This window comes from Hakea prostrata, chromosome 10 (genome assembly GCF_041222555.1).
Source record: "Hakea prostrata isolate BN-2017 chromosome 10, UWA_Hpros_2, whole genome shotgun sequence".
NCBI lineage: Eukaryota > Viridiplantae > Streptophyta > Magnoliopsida > Proteales > Proteaceae > Hakea > Hakea prostrata.
In genome coordinates this window covers 11,724,663-11,748,718 of record NC_142609.1, presented here as the reverse complement: position 1 = coordinate 11,748,718, position 24,056 = coordinate 11,724,663, and the positions used below count along the sequence as shown (strand labels likewise).

At 37.2% G+C, this 24,056-nt stretch overlaps 1 protein-coding gene across 4 annotated transcripts in view; it reads right to left on the bottom strand.

Moving 5' to 3' along the window:
- Positions 1–24,056, bottom strand: part of LOC149001912 (P-loop containing nucleoside triphosphate hydrolases superfamily protein) — a 50,383-nt gene that overhangs the window by 12,286 nt on the left and 14,041 nt on the right. For 3 of the 4 annotated variants that reach the window (XM_089136328.1, XM_089136330.1, XM_089136331.1), the window contains 18 exons: positions 18,973–19,053; positions 18,713–18,781; positions 18,572–18,631; positions 18,325–18,486; positions 16,947–17,012; positions 8,898–9,149; positions 8,751–8,816; positions 8,481–8,666; positions 8,264–8,368; positions 5,323–5,397; positions 5,062–5,211; positions 4,787–4,900; positions 4,611–4,676; positions 4,332–4,535; positions 4,022–4,216; positions 2,856–3,062; positions 2,606–2,695; positions 2,355–2,495 (listed from right to left, as the gene is read on the bottom strand). In XM_089136328.1, coding sequence (XP_088992454.1) covers positions 2,355–2,495; positions 2,606–2,695; positions 2,856–3,062; positions 4,022–4,216; positions 4,332–4,535; positions 4,611–4,676; positions 4,787–4,900; positions 5,062–5,211; positions 5,323–5,397; positions 8,264–8,368; positions 8,481–8,666; positions 8,751–8,816; positions 8,898–9,149; positions 16,947–17,012; positions 18,325–18,486; positions 18,572–18,631; positions 18,713–18,781; positions 18,973–19,053 — 2,289 coding nt within the window. The remainder of the gene's footprint in view (positions 1–2,354; positions 2,496–2,605; positions 2,696–2,855; positions 3,063–4,021; positions 4,217–4,331; positions 4,536–4,610; positions 4,677–4,786; positions 4,901–5,061; positions 5,212–5,322; positions 5,398–8,263; positions 8,369–8,480; positions 8,667–8,750; positions 8,817–8,897; positions 9,150–16,946; positions 17,013–18,324; positions 18,487–18,571; positions 18,632–18,712; positions 18,782–18,972; positions 19,054–24,056) is intronic. The other variant, XM_089136329.1, reaches the window with a different exon arrangement.

Here is a 24,056-nt window from a genome sequence, read left to right as displayed (position 1 = left end):
TTATTAAGTATTAACCTAGTTATTGTTTTTTTTTTTTTTTTCCATTATATATTAGATGAAGGCATTTAGGGATGCCAATGGGAGTTCCGGTCATTCTGTGCTCATTTCGAGATGGGAATCCGCCCCTGGAGGTAAGTTAGTCTATTATAAATTACTTACATATTTTATCTTTCAATTAGTTATTTAAGTATTAAAATGACTTGGAGAATGGAGTCTATGTTTGTTGTAGCTGAATGGTGCTGGTTTGGACACCTCCAAAAGGCCGTGACATCGATTGGTTACAAGCAAAGTAATACTCTCTTTGTGAAAAGGTCAGGAACTCACATTACTATTCTTATTGTTTATGTGGATGATATTGTCATCACTGGGAATGATGGGGTAGAAATACAAAAGCTAAAGAGCTACCTTGGCAAGGAGTTTGAGGTTAAAGATCTAGGGAAACTCAAGTATTTCCTAGGATATGAGGTCGCAACATCAGACAAGGGCATTTATTTATCCCAACGTAAGTATATTCTAGACTTACTTTCAGAAGTGGGAATGTTGGAATGTAAAGCAATGGATACCCCAATTGAAGCAAGCCTTAAGCTTAAAGAGAAAGAGGGAGTACCAGTCGATAAAGGGTGATATCAAAGGTTGGTTGGGAATTGATTTATTTGTCCCACACCAGACCCAACATTGCTTTTTCTATAAGTCTAGTGAGCCAGTTTATGAGTGTTGTTACTAGAATACTTCAATATCTGAAATGAGTGAAGTCCACACCAAGAAAGGGAATACTCCTGTCACCCTCAGATAATTTGAAAGTGGAAGCTTATACAGATGTTGATTGGGCTAGTTCACCTGACAGAAAATCAATATCAAGATATTGTACATTTTTTGGGGGAAATCTAGTGACTTGGAGGAGTAAGAAGCAAAATGTGGTAGCATTGTCTAGCACAGAGGCTAAGTATAGGCCCATGGTTTGAGGAGTATGTGAGCTTTTATGGCTGAAGGGTCTATTAGAAGATATTGGGTTTCCTGTTACAAGCCCCATGATGTTGTATTGTGACAACAAGGTTGCCATCAGTATAGCCAATAATCTAGTGCAACATGATCATACAAAACATATTTAGATAGATAGATTTTTTGTCAAAGGAAAGTTGGAGCAAAGGCTGAAATGCATGCCTTCTGTGAGATCTGGAGATCAAGTAGCTGACATCTTTACCAAAGGGCTGAAGGAAGGAGACTTCTACCCTATTTTGAGCAAGTTGGGCATGACTAACATTTATGCTCAACTTGAGGGGGAGTGTTGGCTGCTTCGGTTTATTTGCTGGTTGGTCTAATAATAAGTTATAGTTCAGGTTTTATTATTCAGTTGTTTAGTGAGGGTAATCATGTTATTTTATATATTTCACATTATTATAAATAAGAGGCTTGGGGGTCACATTGATCATCCAAGGAATTCAGTTATTCCACACTTAAATTTATAAAGCAGGGAATTTTTCGAATAACATGGAATGATGGAAATATCACCAATGCATAAACGACACTAGATCCAGAGGCTGATAAATAAACAGTACGTTGCCTAATGATCCAATGACTTCCCACCTCCAAACCAGTAAAAGGCAAACCACCAAGATTGCCCAAGTGGAGGATATATCTGTCTCATTATATCAAAAACATCTTCATCGCAGCCTTCTCCAAAGTTAGGATCAAAGACTAAGAAGAATAGTAACTTAAAGGTCTACTGTAAATTTCTTTCTCCTATCTTCTCTATTGTCTTCTTCATCTACATTCTCCACTTTCTGCAGCATTGGGTACCATGAATTGAGTTTCAGAGAATTGATTTCTTCTCTTGATTCTATCAACTATACATGTTTCTTACCATTTTCATTTTTATTTTCATAGTGCGTGCTTTTTCTTCTTTTTTTATCGGTGTGGGAGAAGAGGGTGGAGAGAGGGTTTGGAGGGGGGTCTAGATTGCAATCTTAATTAAAAAAAAATTAGATACAGTGACTGGAGTGGCAGAAAATAGTAGTTTCCAGTAAGAAATTAGCCCTAGAACTGAACATATGCATTCAAGAACTAAAACCACATAGAGCTTCATTAGTGACATTTACTTGGCATGGCACCTAAAATACTGCCAAACATGCACCCTATCCCTTTGGATAAGAACACAAGCTGATACATTTATGCTTGTTAGCTATTGCATATGGTAGTTGCAAGACAAAATTAACTATATGCTGACTCATCTCTGACACAATGCTTCCTCGCAACAAAATTAGGTATGCTTCTTTCTCATGAGGGGTGGAAGGAGTACTTGAGAGCTAATTATCCGGCACTACTTTGGCATTTCCTAATTAAAATCTTAATGTTACCTCAGACAACTCCTTCGAGAGCAACAAAATCTCATCATTGGTTAACCTAGTTTTTCCCGCAATAGCATCAATGGAAGCCCTCTCCTTTGCAGCCCATATTGCTTTCTCCTCCTCCAGTTCCAGAAGGGCACTGGTAAGTTGCTGGAAGAATTACAATCAAAAGTTCAGGTAAGTCCATGAATTTAAGCATAAGGGGTTGTGACAAGACAGTATATCCAACAAAAACACCAGTTTTTATCAGTTATCACTACCATTGCTAAGTCTTCTTTTTCCTCTAGCAACTTATTGAGAGAGCTATCCATATTGTGATACATAGCCTCAGATTCAGTCAGCTTTAACTTCTGTGACAGACAAAATTTCGAGAATGAAAAAATATTTTAAGAAGTATTAAGAATATGGATAACTGAAGGTAAAAAATAGTAAGATTATCAAGGATTGTCAAAATCGTGAGCACATGGAAGAATAGAATCAATTACAGATTTACAAGACAAAAATGCTTACAATGTTTAAAACCTCTTCCTTAGACATTTTCAGCTCAAAGTCTGACGATTCCAATTTGTTGGACACATCTTCCAACTCAGAGGTGAGGACTTCATTTCTAATAATCGCCTCTGCCTTCTCTGTTTTTGCAGCTTCCAATTCCTCTTCTAAAGAAGCAATTGTTGTCTCCATCTCAAATGCAAGAACTTCTAGTTTCTTGTACTCTTCCTATTACCAGAAACACATAAATAATTAAGAGGAAGAAGCTTTCTTCAGTCACAGTGTACTTTTAGTTACATTAATAGCAAGGAAGGCAGTGAAACACTGAAACTGCCAAATATTTAACCGACTAAGCTCAAGAAGGTAAGGTTGAATTCTAGTCACAAATATAACAATTATAAGCCATATAATTAAATCTTCCTTGAATGAACTCAGTTAGAAGTTTCACAGTTAAAGACTCAATAACCTGGGAACGATTCATATCAAATATAACTGATCTAAATTTGGAAAAAAAAAAAAAGTTTTCTCAATAATAGCTTTATAAAAGCCAACCTAGAATTTCATTTTTGGCACATCAGTGCCTCATTTTGGTAGAAAATCAGTTTTCTCCCAGAAAATTAAATTCCTTAGTTTTAGTTTCTTTTCTTTCTTTTTTTGTGGGTTAGTGCACCCTAAATTTTTAGCCTAAAGGAGACATTTGAGGATTAAAAAAAGAATCCCCTGTAAGTTCCAGATACAGACTCAAATGACCAGAAAAAAAACCCCGATAATTCAACTGAAAGATTTCAAATTGATACTAGTTTCAATTTGCTGACCAAGATCTCAAATTTCTCAAATTTAGGCCAAAGAACCAAAACTTATAACTTTGGTACACATGTACAACCCCTTCCAAGAGATAATAGTATCTAAAATGAACAACCCTTCTTCGACATGAAGACCCAAAATTTTATAATTCAGGAAAAAAAAATTTCATATTATGCCTGAGAAACAGTATACAGATAGAAAGGATTTTAATAACATATTTAATTAATGAAATTAACTTAAAAGATTATTGATGTGTTACAACCTTGCTAGGAATTGAATCTGTTCCTCAGACCTCATAATAAAAATAAATAAAGTTACATCAGAGATAAAGATGATAATGCATTTGAGAATATAGATCAATGTCCAAATTCTGGTCACTTTACCTGCAATGTCTGCTCATAGGAGCTATTGTGAACTTTTGCCTTGTTTGAGTCGAAGGCCTTTGATTCACGCCTCCTGTCAGCAACTGAATCACGCCTTCTGCCAGCAATTGAGTCACGTTTACATATATCGCGTTCCAGAAGAGTCTTTTGACCATGCAATTGTTTTATCTCTCTTTCAGCATATGCTTTTTCGCCCTGTACATTTTAAATGACAGCATCCACCAACCAAAGATAGACAACATCATTTAGTAAAAATTTCAGAACCCAAACACAGAAAGCATTCAGGCAACATAATAAGGTTCTGAAAAACCTCTAATTTGGTCTTTTCCTGGATGGCATTCCTAAGCTTCGATTCAGTGTCCTTCAACTTCATTTTTGTTTTTTCAACTTCTTTTCTCAAATTTTCTTTTTCTTTTAACAAGGAACAAGATGACAAGCATACAACTTCTTTCTCAAGATTTTGAATTTCAGAAAGCAATTCAGTTTTCTCCAACTCTTCTTTTTGGCAGTGCTCCTACAACAAAATTTTAAAATTATCAGCATGGGTGAAATAACAACAAAGAGGATCGCAGATAAAAAAGTGGCTTACCATCAAAACCTTTTCCGAATTCTGTAGCTCTAGTCCAAGCTCTTCGACCTTCTTATGGAGATTCATCTATTGATAATACAAATGAGTTGCACTCAAACAAATATTGCAGCAGAAAATTTCTTGACAGTTGATAAAAGGTATTTGCCCAAATCTTAGATGACAAACCACAAACTCACCTTTTCGTTTTCAAGTTCCAAAACTTTTTCCCGCATGTAACACTGTGTATTTTCATAATGACTCATGATGGATTTTAGTTGGACAGAACCTTCACAAAAGGATGACCTCAGATCCTACAAAAACTACTTAAAATTGAGCAGAAGCAGAATATTTCCAAAATTGCTGTTGAGCGTGATAGAAAACATTAAATATTTAAGATAAGTACAAAGTATAATCATAACAAGACTGCAGAAATCATATTAAAAGTTGTCAAAAGCTCATCTACAATACTCACCAAGAACAAATTTGGCACAGCAGAGACACTTTCAAAAAGCTCATCCATGACAGATGACATACTCCCAGTGACATCTATTGAATCCTGAATTTCTAGTTGTATTCCTTGAATTTCCTTTGACAGCCCAATCAAGTATGCAGCGTTATCTTCCTAAAAATGTTCATACGATGGGGATACCAAAAAATTATAAGTTACAAAAAAGCATGATGAAAGCGAATGTGGAAGGATGGGAAACAAAGGGTAAAAGTAGAGAATGTGCACCTCGATCTTTCTGATCAATGCTTCTTCATGGGCTACTCCGGCCTCCTCACATGCATTTAGAAGCTTTTGATTGATCTAGGAGAATAAAAATATAATATAATATAACATAGTACAGTATAATTTTTGTTAGAACTTAAGAAAAACAAAATAAGCCTCTTTAGCAGCAACAGTCAAACAATTTACAAGTCATGAGGTCCATTTGAACTTGCACTGACATAAAAATGTAAGGCTGTCTTCATGTAAATTTTAATGATATAGATAAATGAGAGTATACATATTTACATACCTGCACTCAGGGACAACCAAAATATAGAGAATTACCATTGGAACAATGAATTATGACTAAAATAACACGGGACCAAAAGCAATATTAGTAACAATCTCCTGTGGTTACTGACTGGGCTAAGAAATTTTAGTACTTCCTAGTACTTCTAGAAAAAAGAAATCTAGGCATCTAGTCTTAAGACTCTTAACCCACATGTCTTCCCATTCAAAATGATAGATCATTCTCACACACATGCTCTGACTGCCAATGCAACCCTCTTCCATGACTAATTAGACAGACAACAAGGAACACAATTGAAATTGTAAGAAAGCAAGCAAGTTGACACAATAAACAAACATAGAAATGTACAATTAACAATCAATAAAAAGGATCTTAAAGTACTTAGTGAGAATAATCCTCCAAGTGATAAGAAAAGCAGTTTGACCTCCAGCTACCAAAGTTTATGCTTCCTATTGAACGCTTCAGCTAGTTCAATAACTTGTATTAGTAATAAGCAAACTAGGTAACCAATTAAACCACAATTATCTTCAGTGGTTGTGCAAATTTCTGTTGGGGTACTAGAATTTTGTTTGACAGATTGTGAGCTGCATGACACGTACGAAACTTCTAAATCTTTTCCCAGGAAAAAAAAAAAAAAAAAAAAAACCCCAAAAAGTAAGGTGGAACCAGCACTCCTATGACCAAAAAGTAAGGTGGAAAGGGGAAGAAAGCTTTCCATTCCAAATGCTCCTGTAGCTAGATTATCCCATGGTGGGAGATCTCGCGAGATATCTTGCTTTTTCAAAGAAGCGAGATGAGATGGAGATTGAGAGCAAAGAGTCGGGATATCTCGCCATATCTCACTATAACTCGCTATATCTTGCCATCTCGCTGGAACTCTTAATTTTTGCCTTTTTTTGGCGGATTTTGGCTGGATTTTTCCACTTGTAACTACTCTTAGCACATCTACAACATCAAAGGAAGATCAATCATTCTCTCCTTGTCTTACGAACTTATGATTTAATGACTTATATGGAACTTCTAATGGTTGTATAATTTTATTATTCTATTCTTGAAAATTAAGATTGCGATACTCATATGGATGGAATTTTGATGACATTTAGGTTATTTGATGCATTTGATACACTTGCTTTTCATTTATATGTCTTAAAGATTCTATATTACATGTTGTGTACCCTTGCATTCCCTAATCCTACAACATTTCGGTTTCACACTATGGGTAGACTTAGAAATCATACTTAGGGTTGTTTTTTGAAAAATCCAAGGCCACCAATGTTCAAAAAGCCTTAAATAGGCTAAATACCAAGTTTTAGCCCAATTGGGACCCTAAACTCACCGAAATAGGCCAACAACTTGACGCCAAAAAATTGCATATCTCGACCGAGATCTCGCCAAGATGGTCAAGCTCTCGGTATTTCAAGGTGGCGAGATCTTGCTCGAGATCAAGATCTTCCATGGATTATCCAAAAACGCAAGCTTAGAATGGGATTACAACCTGACACCTTTTAAGATTAAAAGGAGTAGCCCTTTGGACTTTGGAGAGCACAATACAATGAAAGTTGTGTACGGTGAAGATTTGTTATCTATCATTGATCAATTGCGATGGTTTACCCTATTATGGAAGTCAGCAGTTCTGAGTCCTCTATTTCCAAGGCATGTTTGATGACATTCGTATGTAGAACATCTCAAAATAATACTTGGGCAAGTGATTCACTGGACCGAGATTCAGAAGTGGAAATGTCACCCCTACCATCAATAGTTGTAGCATGAGAATTTATAATATCTGCCCAAATATGCCATTTCTTTTTTTTTCTTTTTCATTTTTGTGGGGGGTGTGTGGGGGAGGGACTGTTGCTGGTATTCACCTCGAGTACATGTCTCACTCTCACTTTGACATTCATCTACCAAACACCCCTACATAACTCACATCACAAACCAACCTAGAAAATTAGACAAACCCAACAGCATGGTCAAACAATTCTAAGGACTCACCAACATCTCATGAGATATCTCTCTTTTTCCATTTAATGAGACGAGACAGTGAACTTAACACATTGGGTCTCAAGTCTCAACTCTCAAATTGAAACTTTGATCATTGGATTATCATTTGAACTTGCAATTTTGAACTATGAACATGTGTAGTATATTAAACTTGTTTGGATTTTGATCTTTGAGCATTAATGCATGAATATATGATGTGTCCAATAGGCCATTTTAAGGTTTCACTTCAGCATAGTGGTTTCCGACTATAACTTGCAATATTTTTTTTTTTATATACACGAGTTTCAGCCCATAATTAGTGACTCAAATACAAGTAACTCTAAAATAAAAGAAGTAGTCTGATGGAAGTCATAACAGTAACAAGAAGAAGCCTTATTGCAACTATGATGGGTGTCATAACATTTATTTACAATCAATGCTGATGGTTTCTGACACAGAACTGAGTGGTGAACTGATTTGCAAATATAAAATCAACTGGAGCTCAGTTTAGTTCACATACATAAATATAAGAATTCAACTGAGATTATACACACGAACAAAGTCACAAACAATATATAACTATAGAAGCAACCAGTAGAGATAGATAAAGAAGATTGGATTCATTAGTCCATTTTTTTTGTCACATGGCACGTGTATCTTTTATATCAAGATTACCTCATCATACTTATCTCTGGCAGATATGTTCTGTTCTGTTGCTAATTCAACAACATTATCCAGATTTTTTTGAATTGTAGATTTCTCCACCTCTAATGTCTTAATCTGCAACAAGAAACCAAGATGCATGACCTAAACATGAAAAACATAAGACGGCACAATCTTGATAAAACTCTATCAAAAATTATACTTTATCAGTAATATTAATAAAAAGGACCTGTTCCTGAAGTTGTTTGATCACAATAATTGCCTCTGACTCCCTCGATGTAAGATTTCTATCTCCACCAAATGTATTAACACTTAGCTTGCCGCTAGAAGAATCCATATTTTCTCCGTTTGAGTAGCACGAGGCATCAGTTAATTTTCTAGTTAAGCATTCAATTTCTACATCTTTTGCTGTCATCTGCAGATGGTAAAGCAAATAACATGATGAAGTTTTGTGAGGAAAGAAATGTAAGAAGACAAAAATAAGGAAAAATAGCGAAACCTGAGTCTCAAATTTTAAAAGTAAAGCCTCATATTCTGCCTGCATTTCTGCTAATTCAGAGGTTTCCTGTGACGAATACAAAGTAAAATTGTAAAGGTTGAAGTTGTCAATGCAAAGAAACAGAAAAAAGTTGGGAAGATTGCACACCACAACTGAGCTTTTCTTTTTCAGTGGTGGTTTTCTTCTATTAGTTACGTGCAACAATGCACTGGGATCAGGAATTTTACAGTCCTCTGTTGAATCATCATTGCAATTTTTATCAGGTATGCAGCTATCTTGAGGAGATGCCGTGACTTCATTTTCCCTGATTAGTTCTTCAAAAGGAACCGGCAACCCGATATCTCGTCGAGCTCTTGTGGCCCCCATAACAGAAGCCCCTGAGTGTGCTTCGGAGGACACCTAAAGTAACGGTAGAATATCAGTAGTTCCTTTACCACTAAATTCTCTCACAAGAAAATCAATCAGCATGCAAGTTCAAAAAATAGATATTATTTTATGAAAGAGTAAAGAGGTGATTCTTCCTAATTAATTAAAATCCTGACAGATCCTTACAATGTAAAGGTGGTTTACTTGCTTCTCACGTTTTTTGTCATTTTTAGTTTGGAATTAAGAAGAAAAGTAAGAGGATCATTTGGCATTTCTAATCAGGAGTAAAAATAAATTTAAGAGAAACTAGAGCTTAGTGCTAATAAGCTCACAGTAAGTACAATGAAATAATGACTTCCATCTCCAGGTATCAAGACCCACATCTAAAGCTACCTGAATATAAAATTTCAAGCTAATTCTGAGACTTCATTTCTTCAGTCAGTGTTGCTTTTCCCATCATATCTCCTACCAACGCATAAACCTTCTCAACTTAGTATCAACCAAATCAACATTGGTTTTCTGTGTCCCAACCCCCACCTGCTTCCCATAATGAACTGTTTGCTCTGCAGTTCGAAGATGTCAAACAAAGACATTTTCCACATTCGTCATCTCAGCTAGCAAGAATTATTTAGGAGACCAAGTCATCATAAATTATGGGTTTTAAAGAAGATATCAACCCATTTCATTTCAATCAGTGAATTGGATGCATACTTATGAGAGCCATAATATGATGTGGCTTTGGTGATCTACTGTTCTACACTCAAAAAGAGTGACACAGAGATATTTTGGAGAAATACTTCTTTAAGATTATCCCAAAGCACTAATAAGGAAATAGATAAAGCACTTTCAAGGAAGAGCACAAAACTAATGCATAACATTGATGAATGAAGAATACCATAACCAAAACCCAAGAGGGGGAAAGAGAAATGTACAAGAAGAGGGGGAAAAGAAGGGGGAGGGCTAAAGTCAACTAGGCAGCAAAAGGGGAGTGTCTAGACCCCAGGTAACAACTCTCAGCCTGTTCCCTGGGGTAGCAAAAATTGAGGCGTGAGGGAGTGTCTAAAGTCTAGCTGAGACATCAAAGTAAATGGCATTCCAAATCAAGCCTAAAGATTTGGAGTTGGAGATCCATCTCCTAAGGTTATTTTCCACCATAAGTGGGAGATCATAGCACCAAACATCAACTTGCAAACGGAAAGAACTAATGCATTACATGGTTGTAAGAACTTATGAATCATATTTCAACACAAAGCTATACAATTAAAACGAAAAGAACCCTACACAAGTAGAAAAATGAACAAGAAGGTCCACCAGCCAAACAAAAATTTTGTACGCCCAGCTAGTAATATAAGATTTTAAGTTCCCCCCCCCCCCCCCAAAAAAAAAAGTAACATTCTTTAGTGTTGAAGTATGCGCAAATTTGGGTTATTTTACTGTTCACGTTAACAGTATTATGCTAGTGATGCTACTCTACTTTCTATTTCTAATGTACAAGTCTTGCTACATAAGTTTTGGGAGTTTCTAGAAAGCATAGTTTCTATTTTGGTGGTAATTTCTATTTCCAAAACTTTCTATTTTAGGAGCTAGAAAGTTAGTAAAACTGTAATTTTTTGTTTCTTTTTTCTAGAGGACTATTATTTGTCTCTCAAGTTGTATTAAATTCATTAGAAGCTATAAATAAAAGGGTTCTATGATTGTAGACTCTTTAGCTAGAATCACAAGCCTCTTTTGTTGGTTCTTCATCTCTCTTCTCTTCTTCTTCTCTCTTTCTCGGTTCAAGTTCAGCTGCTATTTTGATTATTTAAAGCTTGTTTTCTAACATGGCATCAAAGCTTTTTTTAATCAAAACAATGTTGTTCTCAATATTCTCTTCTAGAGTTCTCTTTTGTTTTTCTGTTTTCCTAGGTGTGCAACCACCTAATGTTGTATATTATGGACTGTTAGATCAGGTATTCATGTGAACTAATCTTCTCTACCTATTACCTTACTCTTACAAGTTCCAGAACTAGGATTAATAGGATTAAATATTGTTTTCTACCTACCTTCGTTACCTCTTTTTGCTGCACTTTGCGAACCTTTTTTTTTTTTTTCTCCTATTTGGTCCTAAGGTTGCAGTTTTTTTTTTTTTTTTTTTTTTTTGGGTGCTCATTCTACTTCAAGTTCTGGAAAACTTATTTGAGTGACATCTACCTCAGTTTAATGTCTTCACTTACAAGTGACACAACCATGAGTACGGCTGAATCTAAAGGATCTCAAGGAGATCATGTAAACGTTCAAATTACATCTATCAAGCTCAAAGGTAGTTCTAATTACTTGTGGTCACAAGCGGTTCGGGTGTACATACTTGCAAAAAGTAAGCTTAAGTTCATTTAAGGATGAACCTCCTGCTCAGACTGACAAATCCTATTTTAGTTGGATCCAAGATGATGCAATCATCAAAATTTGGATGTGGAATAGTATGGAACCTGATATTGCAGCGAATGTTATGTTCCATAAGACAGCACAAGGAATATGGGATGAGTTGAAAAAGACCTATTTCCACATTAAAAATATGACTCGGATTTTTAGTATTTATGAAAAGTTATTTCAATTTCAGCAAACTGACAAGTCTCTGCAGGATTATTACAACTCCTTTAAAGGCATGATGGAGGAGTTGAATGTCTTTCAACCTCTCACAATAGATATGGAGAAGTTTAAGGCCCAACGAAATGAATTTTTTGTATCCAAGTTTCTTACAGGATTAAATTATGAACTAAAATCTGTCAAAGGACATCTTTTTGCTGGTGAGCATGGCCCTAACCTTAGTGAAGCATATTCTAGACTTCAACAGATTCCCTTACCTGAAGGGAGTTCTCTAGAAAAAAGTTCTAAAGGAGAAACTTCAGCCTTCACTACCTCTCGTGGAAGGGGACATGGTCGTTGTTTAAGGGGAGTTAGTAAGTTTTATGAACGTCGTGGTGTTCAATTGTCTGATAAGACATCTCGACTTTGTACTCATTGTGGTAAAACAGGTCACTTAGAGGATGCTTGTTGGGCCAAACATGGAAAGCCAAAGTGGGCCAACCTAGCCAATCATGTCATTTCTGATGGTGGTACTGATACTGTAGCAAACAACGATAGTGGTTATGGATCTTCTTCAAGGGACTTGTCTAAGACTCTAAGAGACAATGTAAGCCAAACTTCACCGAATGCAAAATATTGAGACTGGCACTTCCACAACCATTAGTACTTATATTGCCACACTTTCTCATGCAAGTAACACAGCACTTCTCACTTCTACTCCCACCCCCTGAATCATCAATTCAGGGGCCTCTTCCCAGTTCCCACATGACTGGTAAGTCATCACTTTTCAGCTCTTTCTTTAAATCTACCACTAAAAATTCTGTTATCATAGCTAATGGGACTTCCACACCTATTCTAGACTCTGGAAGTGTTTCTCCTACACCTTCTCTTTCTTTGTCATCCGTACTTCATGTTGCTAACTTTCCTTTTAACTTATTATCTGTTAGTCAGTTAACTAAAGCACTAAACTGCTCTGTGACTTTTACTCCCATTTATTGTGTTTTCCAGGACCTTCACACAAGGAAGATGATTGGTGGAGAGTGTGAAAGGAACAGACACTACTATCTGGACTATACTGCCCCTATTGCGACTCTCTCTGATGATGGTGTAGATGCTCTCCAGTGGCACTGTCATTTAGGCCTTCTGTCTTTACCTAGATTAAAAATTTTACTTCCTTCTTTTAAATCAGTGTCTAAATTAAATTATGAAGCGTGTGAGTTAGGGAAGCATCATCGTGCCACCTATCCTCCATGCTCTATCCCTCGTAGTGACTCATTGTTTTCTCTTGTTCATTCCAGTATTTGGGGTCCTTGTAGAAGTAGTAATAGGCATGGTTTTCGATATTTTGTCACTTTCGTGGACGATTTCTCCCGTCTTACATGGTTGTATCTTTTAAAGGATCAAACAGAGTTCTTAACTACATATAAAAGTTTTATTCATGAAATTCGGACTCGATTTTCTCTTCCTATTAAAATGTGTCGGTCTGATAATGCTTAGAATATGTGCAACATGATATATCTAACCTTTGTGATTCTCTTGGAATGATTCATGAAACCAATTGTTCATTCACTCCCCAACAAAATGGAGTGGCTGAATGCAAAAATCGTCACCTCTTAGTTGCATGTGCTATTTTGATTCAGATGAATGTTCCCAAGAGTTACTGGTGTGATACGGTTTTGACAACTGGCCATTTAATTAATCAAATGCCTATGACTTTGCTTTCTGAAAAATCTCCTTTTTCAATTTTTTTTTCCCAATAGAGAACTGTTTTTAGTTCCACCCAAAAAATTTCTTTGGATAAACTTTCCCACCGTTCTGTTAGGTGTAATTTTCTTGGATACTCATGTACTCAAAAAGGTTTTCGCTGTTACGATACGGGTCTTCGCAAAAAATTTATAAGTGCGGATGTGACCTTTTTTTAAGACTCCTTATTATCCTAATCAATCTGTGTCTGTTGAAAACTATGTTTTGGATGATACTCCTCTTATTCCCTTTTTAATTCCTTCCACTAGCGATGTTCCTCTACAGGTTTATCAACCGAGACATGAGTTGGCGGAACATACTATGGATAGTAGAGTTCCTCCTAACAATATTAGCGGTTCTCCTTTAAAGAAGCCTGAAGTTGGCCCAACAGATGTTCCTTCTTCATCCTCTCCTCCGGTGGATTCTTCTGGTGGAGATCCCACTCCGCCTTCAGATAACTTACCAATTGCTTTGAGGAAAGGTACTCATACTTATACTTTACACTCTAACATGTTTACCATGTTTCCAATTTTGTCTCTATCTCTCATCTCCCTCCTAGCTTTCGTTGCCTTGCTTTGTCTATGTTTGCCATTCATATTCCAACCCATCATACCAAGGCTCTTAAGATTCCTAGCTAGAAAGCCGCCATGGATGTGGAAATGGATGCTTTACAGTCTCGTCATACATGGGTTTTTTAGTAAACTTACCCCTTGGGAAAGATGTGGTTCGCTGTCAGTGGGTGTATACTGTTAAGTATCATTCTAATGGTACGGCTGAAAAGCTCAAGGCCCACTTGATGGCTAAAGGCTATATACAAACATATGATGTGGATTATTTTGAGAATTTTTCTCCTATGGCGAGACTTAATTCTATCCTTGTTTTGATCTCTTTGGCTATGAATTATGATTGGTCTCTTTTTTAGCTTGACATCAAAAATGCATTCTTATATGGTGATCTTCATGAAGAAGTTTACATGGAGCAACCTCCAGGGTATGTTGCTCAAGGGGAGGACAACGTTCGTGTTTGCAGGCTTCACAAAGCGATTTATGGACTCAAACAGTCTCCACAGGCTTGGTTTGAGAAATTTAGCAAGACTATAGAGTCTTTGGATTTGTACAGTGTTATTCTGATCACTTTAACTTTGTTAGATGGCAGAGTGATTGTGTTGTCATTATGGCAGTTTATGTTGATGATATTATTCTTTCAAGTAGTGATGTTGATGCAATCCATACAGTCAAGGCACACTTACAGAAATCTTTCCAAACCAAAGACTTAGGTGATCTACAATATTTCTTGGGGATTGAAGTGATCCGTAGTAAACAGGGAGTAAGTTTGTCATAAAGGAAGTATGTGTTAGATCTTTTGACTGAGACTAGCATTCTTGCTTCTAAACTTAGTGACATTCCCATGGATCCTCAGTTGAAGTTAGGACGTGATGATGGTGACTTGTTGGATGATGTCCATCGTTACAGGAGTCCTATTGGGAAACTTATTTATCTTACTGTTACTCGTCCTGATAATTATTATTCTATTGGTGTGTTGAGTCAGTTTATGCAGTCTCCTAGGAAGGCCCATTGGGACGCAGCGATGAGAGTACTTTGGCACCTCAAGAGTGCGCCCGAAAAAGGGCTCATCTATCAAAAAAAGGAGTATGGACCCGGTTGCCTTTTTTTATGCAGATTGGGCTGTATCCATCATTGATCGCCGGTCAACTACAGATTATTGTACTTTTCTTGGTGGAAATCTTGTGACTTGGATGAATAAGAAACAGTCCACCATTACCCGATCTAGTGTTGAAGCTATGGCCCACACCACTGCTGAATTGAAGTGGCTTCGTTCGTTATTAGAGGAAATGGGATTTCCAGTTTCTGCCCCTATGAAAATGTTTTGTGATAATCAGGCAGCCACTTACATTGCTAGTAATCCAATGTTCCATGAGAGGACGAAGCATATAGAGGCAGACTGTCACTTTATGCGTGATGCAATCAAGAAGAAGCTTATAATGACTACTTTTGTGAGCTCTACTGACCAACTAGCTGATTTGTTCACCAAAGCTCTATTTAGACCATGTTTTCAGTCTATCGGTTGCAAGCTAAGCATGGGAGATTTGTATGCTCCAGTTTGAGGGAGAGTGTTGACGTATAAGCAAGTTTAGGCTATTTTACTGTTCACGTGAACAGTAAAAGCTGTTTTCACTGTTCACGTGAACAGTATTATGCTAATGATGCTACTTTACTTTCTATTTCTAATGTAGGAGTCTTGCTACATAAGTTTTGTGAGTTTCTAGAAAGCATAGTTTCTATTTTGGTGGTAGTTTCTATTTCCAGAACTTTCTATTTTAGGAGCTAAAAAGTTACTAAAGTTGTAAGTTTTTGTTTCTTTTTTCTATAAGGACAATTATTTGTCTCTCAAGTTGTATTAGATTCATTAGAAGCCATAAATAAAAGGGCTCTGTGATTCTAGACTCTTTAGCTAGAATCAAAGGCCTCTTCTGCTAGTTTTTCATCTCTCTTCTCTTCTTCTTCTTCTTCTCTCTTTTCTCTGTTCAAGTTCAGCTGTTGTTTTGATTATTTAAAGGTTGTTTTCTAACATTTAGGATTACTCAGCTGAAAATATCAAAATTCTATTAGAACACATGACCAACAACTATGCCATTGAGTTTGAGCCTTCAAAGATATACCAAAAATGCTTTCTTCCATGAACCCCAACAAACCAACAATAAACAAAGTTTTAAAAAAAAAATCCTCTTCCACCCCAGTTGTAAATCCTCCAACAAAGAAACACCTAAGATCATTTATGCGCATGTTTTTCAAATGGTTCTTTAACTTTTCCCTGCTTTTTTTGTCTAGATGATGGAATTCCTCTCAAACCAATCAAGTTGGTATTTTCTTCCAATCTTTATTTTTGTACTTGCTCTGGCAGTAACTCATTAAATTGTAGGCCATGTTTAGAACCTCCCAGGCAATCGGAGATCCTCTTACACCACCGGTCCCATACCAAAAAACATGCTGTCAAAATGATAACCAGAAGAAAAGCCTATCCATATGCTTAATTTCCGTTCTTACTATTGAAATCAAACCCATCTTCAGGAATGTCATAAAAGCACAACCAAAGCAAAAATTTTCAGGCTTTTCCCTTCAATTAAATTGTTAATGATTCAAACACAGTAAATTATTTAGTGTCCTCAACAGTTTCTCCACCCAGAAAAAATACATGAGTCAAAATGGTTCCCACTTCCCAAATTTACCACCCCAAATTTGCAATCCCTAATAAAGAAGATGATGCATGAAAATAGAAACATAGAAAGACTCCTAATTTATAGCTCTTCTATTGAGAAAGGGAGGTATAAAACAAGAAAACAAGCCTCCAATTATGTAGCTGCGCTATGACAATGACATAGCAGAAGCACTGACATAAAAGGTACTAACAGGAAAATTCTTGAAACAGTAATGATGATAGAAATCCATGGGTTTATGGATTTATAGATACAGTACAACATATAAAACATTTAGTTGCAAAACCTACACTGGGTACCTCTTTAAGACTGTCTCGTGAAAGAGCACCTGGACACCATGTATCCCTCCTCTTATCCTACAAGCAGAGAGCAGAATTCTAATTAATATGAAGAAGAAAAAGAATAAATTAAATGGACTAACAAAGACAGCTGGCAGATATTTCCCCAATGATGTGGTTGAGATACAATTCTCACAGCTAGCTAATAATACTAAGACAGAAAAATGTTCCAATCAAGAAAAGGAAGTAAGGAACTAACCTGACACATCACAAAGGAAGAAACAAGAAACAGGGAGAGGGTGGGGGAAGATGTTGCTGGGCACAAACAAGAAAACTATACATGGAATCTGTATAACACATGAGAAGCTTTTTACAAAAAAAAAAAAACTCAATGTTTTTAAACATTCTCATTCTTTCTTACTGGCTAATTTGGGTTGAGAAAGAGAGGGAGAGGTTGGTTATAAGGTATGTAAGGCAAGTGACATTGACAGGTTCACCTACTAGCAAACATGTGGTCTTTAGACAACTTATTATGAAATAGGTTGAAAGAATTTCAATGAAATTTTTGAACAAGCTCATTAACTATTTCACTATTCCAGATCAAATTTATTTCATTTCTCACAAACAAGATGCAAAATCTTACAAAACACCCTAATTTCAATTTCAATTTCTGACAATGAATTCATACTAAAGAGAGCCTTATATCCACATGCATATGGAGTACCACTTTGGGGATTTAACTAACTTAGTCAATTCAATGGAGAAGAAGCAAATTGAAATCTTTTATAATGACCAAATTTCTCATCCCTGTTTGAATAAAACACCATTGATCTCAAGTTCTCATGAATCTTAGTCAATTCAATAGGATTGATAAGATAACTGTATGCAATATTCAAATCCCATGAATCTTCAACATAATGAACTAGATAAGTCGTTGAATGGCTCTTGTTCAACCCCTGCATGACCTGGTGCATGCAATTGTGGTATCGGTGTGGACCCATGGGAATAGTCAGACCGAAGACATAGAATGCTTGTTAACTGAAAGGAGGGGAAAAAAGAACTAGACTAGTCAATATCAAGGAAAGCATAGTAGACAAAATCTATAGGACAAAGAATGCTCTCCTTCCGGTTCAGCACTGCAGTAAGGAAACAATACATTGTCATGTCTTATTTAAACAAGGAAAGAGCATAACTTTTCATCTACAAATGTAGGAAGTACCAGAACTCCAATTTGTTGATCAGTTAATCACCACCCACAAGAGACTTAGGAAAAGATTATAACTGAGAATATCACAAAATTATCCACGGCACTGAATGAGGTTTACTGTGATAAAAGAAACACAACCTCTACATGTAATTATAAAGATAATAGTGTATAGTATATTGAAACCTTTTTATAATGACCAAATTTCTCATCCCTGTTGGAATGAAACACCATTGATCTCAAGTTCTCTATTTTCCTATCTTGCTCTTGCAACCTTCTTTCACGTTGAGCTTGAGCTTCCTTTTCCTGTTGCAACTCCAAAGCTATTCGCTCCCTTTCCAGTTCACTCTACCAAGGGAGATTGCAAACAATAAGAACTGTGTGAAAAGCATTACCATAAAATTTAGATCACTAAACCAAGATGTTGGAAAACCTTTAATAATGTATTCCGCAGGTTGAGAATCTCCTCTTCAAGATGTTCTGAATGTGATTCCTAAAGCAAAAAACACAGTAAATGTATGGACAAGCAATTTCACACTGATCAAACATAACCCTTAGTAGAGACGCTAATAACCCGCAGTTTTGCTCGTAGCTCCTCAATTTCCTTCTTCTGACGCTTGAGCAAAGCAGCATCTGTTAAAATCTGTCAACAAGAAAGAAAGAACTACAGTATAGGTAAATTTTGCAAGGATATCCAATGAAAATGTAGTCTAGTTGTAAACGCTAAATGCATAGATCATAAGAAAACGACATCTCTCAATAGGGCCAAAAAAAAGACAAATAAAGGATTGAAATTCTCACAAGACAGATAATGAAAGTTCAGTCACACCGAACCTCATTTACACGAGCACAATTAGTCACACGTAATGCTCTACTTGCAAACTGAAGGCTACTTTTTGTCTCATCAGCATGAACCTGCAAGTGACCAATAGGTTGAATAGACCTCCCATTACTATGATAGTACATATTACACAACACTAGCAGGGGAAAAAAGTCAAACAGCATTGTTAAGAGTTAATCAATGTACTAACTACTAAGACAGGTTATTTCCTTTTATTGTTTATTCTAGCTAAGATAGTAAGAGAGGCGATCCTGGTACTTCATGTGTTAATTCTTATGTCGATCATGTACTGCTTAATCACTATAATCAATATGAGGCCCATGGTCTACTTTCCCTGTCATCTTATGCCAACCAAAATAACTGTCCAGACATGACAGCCAACCATGTATGTCTTATTATTTTCGTCATTCTGTGCATGAACATGGTCCTCAAAAGTACTCTCCAGTTTGAGGATTCTTTGAGGTCCTCTCCACACTAGAGGGCTGGGTGATGCCAGCCATTGAGTTATCAAACCTTGCTCCATAGGAGGTTGTGCTTGGTTGGTTAATACCATTATCAGTTCAATGCGATAATTTATGGTCTTGAAGACAGACCAGTAGTGATTTGACGGTCACCACTTAGCCATATGCTCTGGCCAAATGATATAGACTAGGTTAAATTGAAGTACTAACCTACAGTAAACCAGAATTGAAGAGGTCAAAATTACAGAATATGTGGACAGAATACAGTAACAGCAATGTCCCATAATCAAACAAATGGATGGGAATGATATGTTGAAAGGAGCCCCTTTTAGAGTTGCTGATGTACCTAAAACCAAAGTTAACTGTTTGGGTTGAAAGGAACTTTCAGCAACAGAATTAAAAAGTAGACAGATAACAAAATAGACACTAGAAGAAATTCATGTAACTGCAGACCAACTGACTGATGGACCTCAAGTCCTGGTTGACTGTAGGGTCTTTAAAAAATATTGAGACTAAGAAACCTGAACCCAATCCAAAAGGCTTTGATAAGCCAGAAACGATGGTCAAAATCAGAGTTCGAGAGTAATGGCCAAGGTGGTGATGCTTGTTGGAGAGCCAGTAACATGATTAACTAAGACGGAGAATTAGGAGTTGCAAGTGGGAGAGGGAGAGGGGGAGAGAGAGAGAGAGAGATTAAGGATTAGGAATTAGATTAGGAAAAGGAAAACTGAGGGAGCAGAATTCAGCATGTTCCTAAATGAAAAGAAGAAGAGAAAAAGAAGAGGTGATGTAACCCAGATTCTAGGGTCTAGGAATTGAAACCCCGAAATTGGGTTCACTCCAGGATCCTCTCCTTGTGAACCAGCAATCAAATAACCAACAATAGTAGTTTATGGATTGTGTGGATGGGATTTGAGGAAAATTAGGGTTTTAACAGTACCCAAAATGGGATGGGATTGTGGAGGGTTAGGGTTTTGGGATTGAATTCGGGAAAATTAGGGCTCACCAATATACTAGATGTGTTGGGTTAATGTTTATGGTAACTATATCGAAAGATATGAAAACCCAAGCCATAGGAGATATGAGACAAATTTCTTGAGATGGAAAACTAGGGTCTATATGTGTGGAATGGATTGAAACTTGGAGGAAATGTAGGTAATAATATGGGGAATATCACCCCCCAAGTTTAGTGGGGTTTGGATGGCTAAATTAAACATATGAAGGTTCTCGTTTTTAGGGTCTTGGGAAGCACGAAAATTAAAGAAAATAATTATATCCTGAAGTCGAATAGTCAGACTGAGGTCAAATTGGGACCTGAGGCACCAATGTTGGGGGGTTGAGGCTTCTAAAGTTTGGGACAGATCTAATGACTAGATTGGTGTAGATCTGACCTTGAAATTTGGGTCTATAGAGAAGTTTGAAAATTCAATTAAATAAAAAAGAAGGGTGTGAATGTGTGATGGATCAGGGAAGAAGAGCAAATGTTAGGGATGGGGTTTGAGAGGGGCTGTACAGCTGTACTTACTTGGAGAAGGGAATAAGGTTGCTGTAGTCTTGAATTGTTGGCAGCATTCAAGAACTCTTGAAATTGAAAAAGGAGATCTCACACAACCGCTACGGTGTTCCCAAGAAGCTGCAACTTGATTTGCCTTCAAACTCAGATTTAATTTCATTCAATTCAACTTGCCAATTACATAGCTGGAAGGCTCTATTTATAGCTTCAAATAAGAAATAGAAAAGGACTCTAAGTTGGAAAACCAACTAAAACTCTAATTGGCTTATCCAACAACTCAACTACTTCGACATCAAAAAACTCTATAACTAACTCTAGATTCCGATCCAGATTCTAAGAGAAGATGTTGTAAGGCAGCAGTAGTATTACTATTAATTATTTCATTAAGGGTAGAATTGTCATGTTAGGTTCTTTTATTATTCTCTGTGTAATATTCCCCCAATAATATAAATAAAGCACCTACTATGTCTCTCTGATGCGACATTTCTCCAAATCTTACAACATGGTATCAGACCCATCTCTGATCTAAACCCTAGCACCACCAACATCACAGGACAGCAGAAGACTACCACCATCTTCTCTCTTCCTCATCCCATCGTAGGACCACCATCACAGCCACTACCACCATCTCAAACCTCCTGCGTTTTCTTCCTCTCTCTTTTACCTATTGCAAGTCCTCAGAGCCACCATTGCAGCCTAGTGTCACCTCCAAAACCACCGCCAAGGACCTCCCTTCCCAGCAATAGGTCCAAGAGGCATCACACCTCCTCTAGACCTATCTCCTTCTATCAGTAGGCCTTTTAGGATACTACGACATGGTTGTCAAGGCGGCAAGGCACTCAAAGCGATTGGGGCTCCACCTAGGCGATTAGGCAATAAAGCAGCGCCTAGGTGGCAATAAGGCAATCAGAGCGGTTGGGTCAAAAAATTTCAATTCAACTACTTTTAAATACAACTACTTTTTATAATAAGCTAAAATAATGTTGAATAGTCACATTCATCCAAAAAAAAAAAGCATTCAAGAATCACAATTATGAAAAATTATTCAAAAAAAGAACATAAATATAAGTTCTTCTCATCAAACCATGGTTGTCAAAGCATCTGCTTAGGCATTTACTGATTCATTGATTCTTGATGTTCAGTATGGCTCATGCTTCACATTCTGTTGCCGATGGGCGAGGGGGTCCCGCTCCCCAGTGAGCGGGCGGGGGTCCAGAGAGGCTGCCCAAGTGGGGGTGTGGGGGCAGTGCCAAGGAGCAAAAAATATGTTCTATGTCACTTTGGGCCTTGGAGTTCCTTTGCAAATTGGGCGTCAATTAAACGGTTGAAAAACCGCTTTGCCGCTTAGGCGGCCGCCTAGGCGAATGCTTTGACAACTATGCACTGCGATCACCCATCTAGTGCCCAAAAATCCCTATGATAGCTCTAGGATATTGCCTCCACCTTGCGACACTCCTAAGGCCATTGCTTTTTGCTGTCATCACCCAGATCCAATAGCAATTGGCTCTAGGCCTCTCGCCTCCCCTTACAAGAGCTCCGAGGGCCATCGCCCCCTTCTCCATATGTTCTAAATTATTTTGTCCTAAAAATCTCTTTCGCATGTCTTCTTTTTGGTGGTGAGCACTTTTCTCCTGCCAAGGTATCCTTTTTTTTTTTACCAATTTTTTCCTATGCAATGGCCAATTCAGTTACCTCCGCCTCTTCGATACATCGTTACCAGAGGAGACTCCCATTTCTTATGTTTTTTGGGATTGTAATTTCTATCCGTTTCAAATGACTACTGTTAAACTTAATGGGACCAATAATCTTCACTGATCTCGATCTGTTTCTCTTGCGGTTGGTGCTCGCTATCTTACTGGCCATCTACACGTGACTTTTGTCAAGCCATCCTCTCGTGGTACAACGTAAGATAAGTGGGAGACTGATGAATGCTTAGTTATGGATTTCTTCTCAATTCCATTAAACCAAGTATTGCAGAGAGCTATCCTCTTCTTCCTGATGCTGCTACAATCCGAAAAGTTACAGAGGATTCTTATTCGAAGGTTGGAAACGACGCACAATGTTTTGAAATTTGAAGGAAAATTCATCAACAGCTGCAATAGAACGAGCTCACCTTATCTCAGTATTACAACAATCTTCGAGGCTTTATCAAACCCTTGACTTATACAAGCATTTTACTCCATCTTGTGTTGTTGATGTTGCTGCCCATTAGAAGTGGGAGGACAAGCATAGAGTGTATGATTTTCTAGTGGGTCTTAATATTGAATATGATCAAATCTGTGCTCAAATTCTCTCATAGGAACCTTTTCCATCTCTGGAGCGAGCTTATGCCATTTTTGACACTGAGGATAGTCACAAGACAACAATGGCGTATATTAGACATCTAACAGATCTTTAGTGGCTAGTACAGGTAGTAATAAGACTAACACTAGTGATTCTCGTGCTCTAGTTAAATGTGAGTATTGTGGTCGAGAGCATCATACCAAGGATAAGTGTTGGAAGTTACATGGTCGTCAACAAATTCCCGTGGAAGAGGAAGGAATGCAAACCAGGGAGGAAACCAAGCTTCTGCCTATTAAGCTAAGCCTGACACCCTAAAAAGTACAACATCTCTCTCCTCTGACGAGCTCCAGCACCTTCACGAGTTGATAACCAAACTTAATGTTACCTCTTCTGCGCCAACTCCCAGTGCAAGTGTAGCCTCTCCCATGGTTCCCCCTTCCAATACATAGCCAACTCTAGGCATTTTCGGTTGTCACAGTGTCAATTCAACTTATCCCTCCTGGATAATCGACTCTGGGGCAACTGACCATATGACTAGTTCTTCCTCTTTGTTTCTTTATTCTTATGTTCCTGTTACTCAAGTTTTTTGGACTGCTTATGCGTCTCTTTCTTCTATCTCTAGAAAGGGATGTATCATATGTTCACCTTTCCTTACTTTATCTTATGTTTTCCATGTTCCTATGTTTGCTAATATTTTATCCATTAGTAGTCTTACTTGTGATATGAACTGCAAAAAAATAATAATAATAACTTTTTCCCTTCTCACTATGTGTTTCAGGATCTGGAAACAAGTCATACCAATGGATCTGGAAACAAGTCA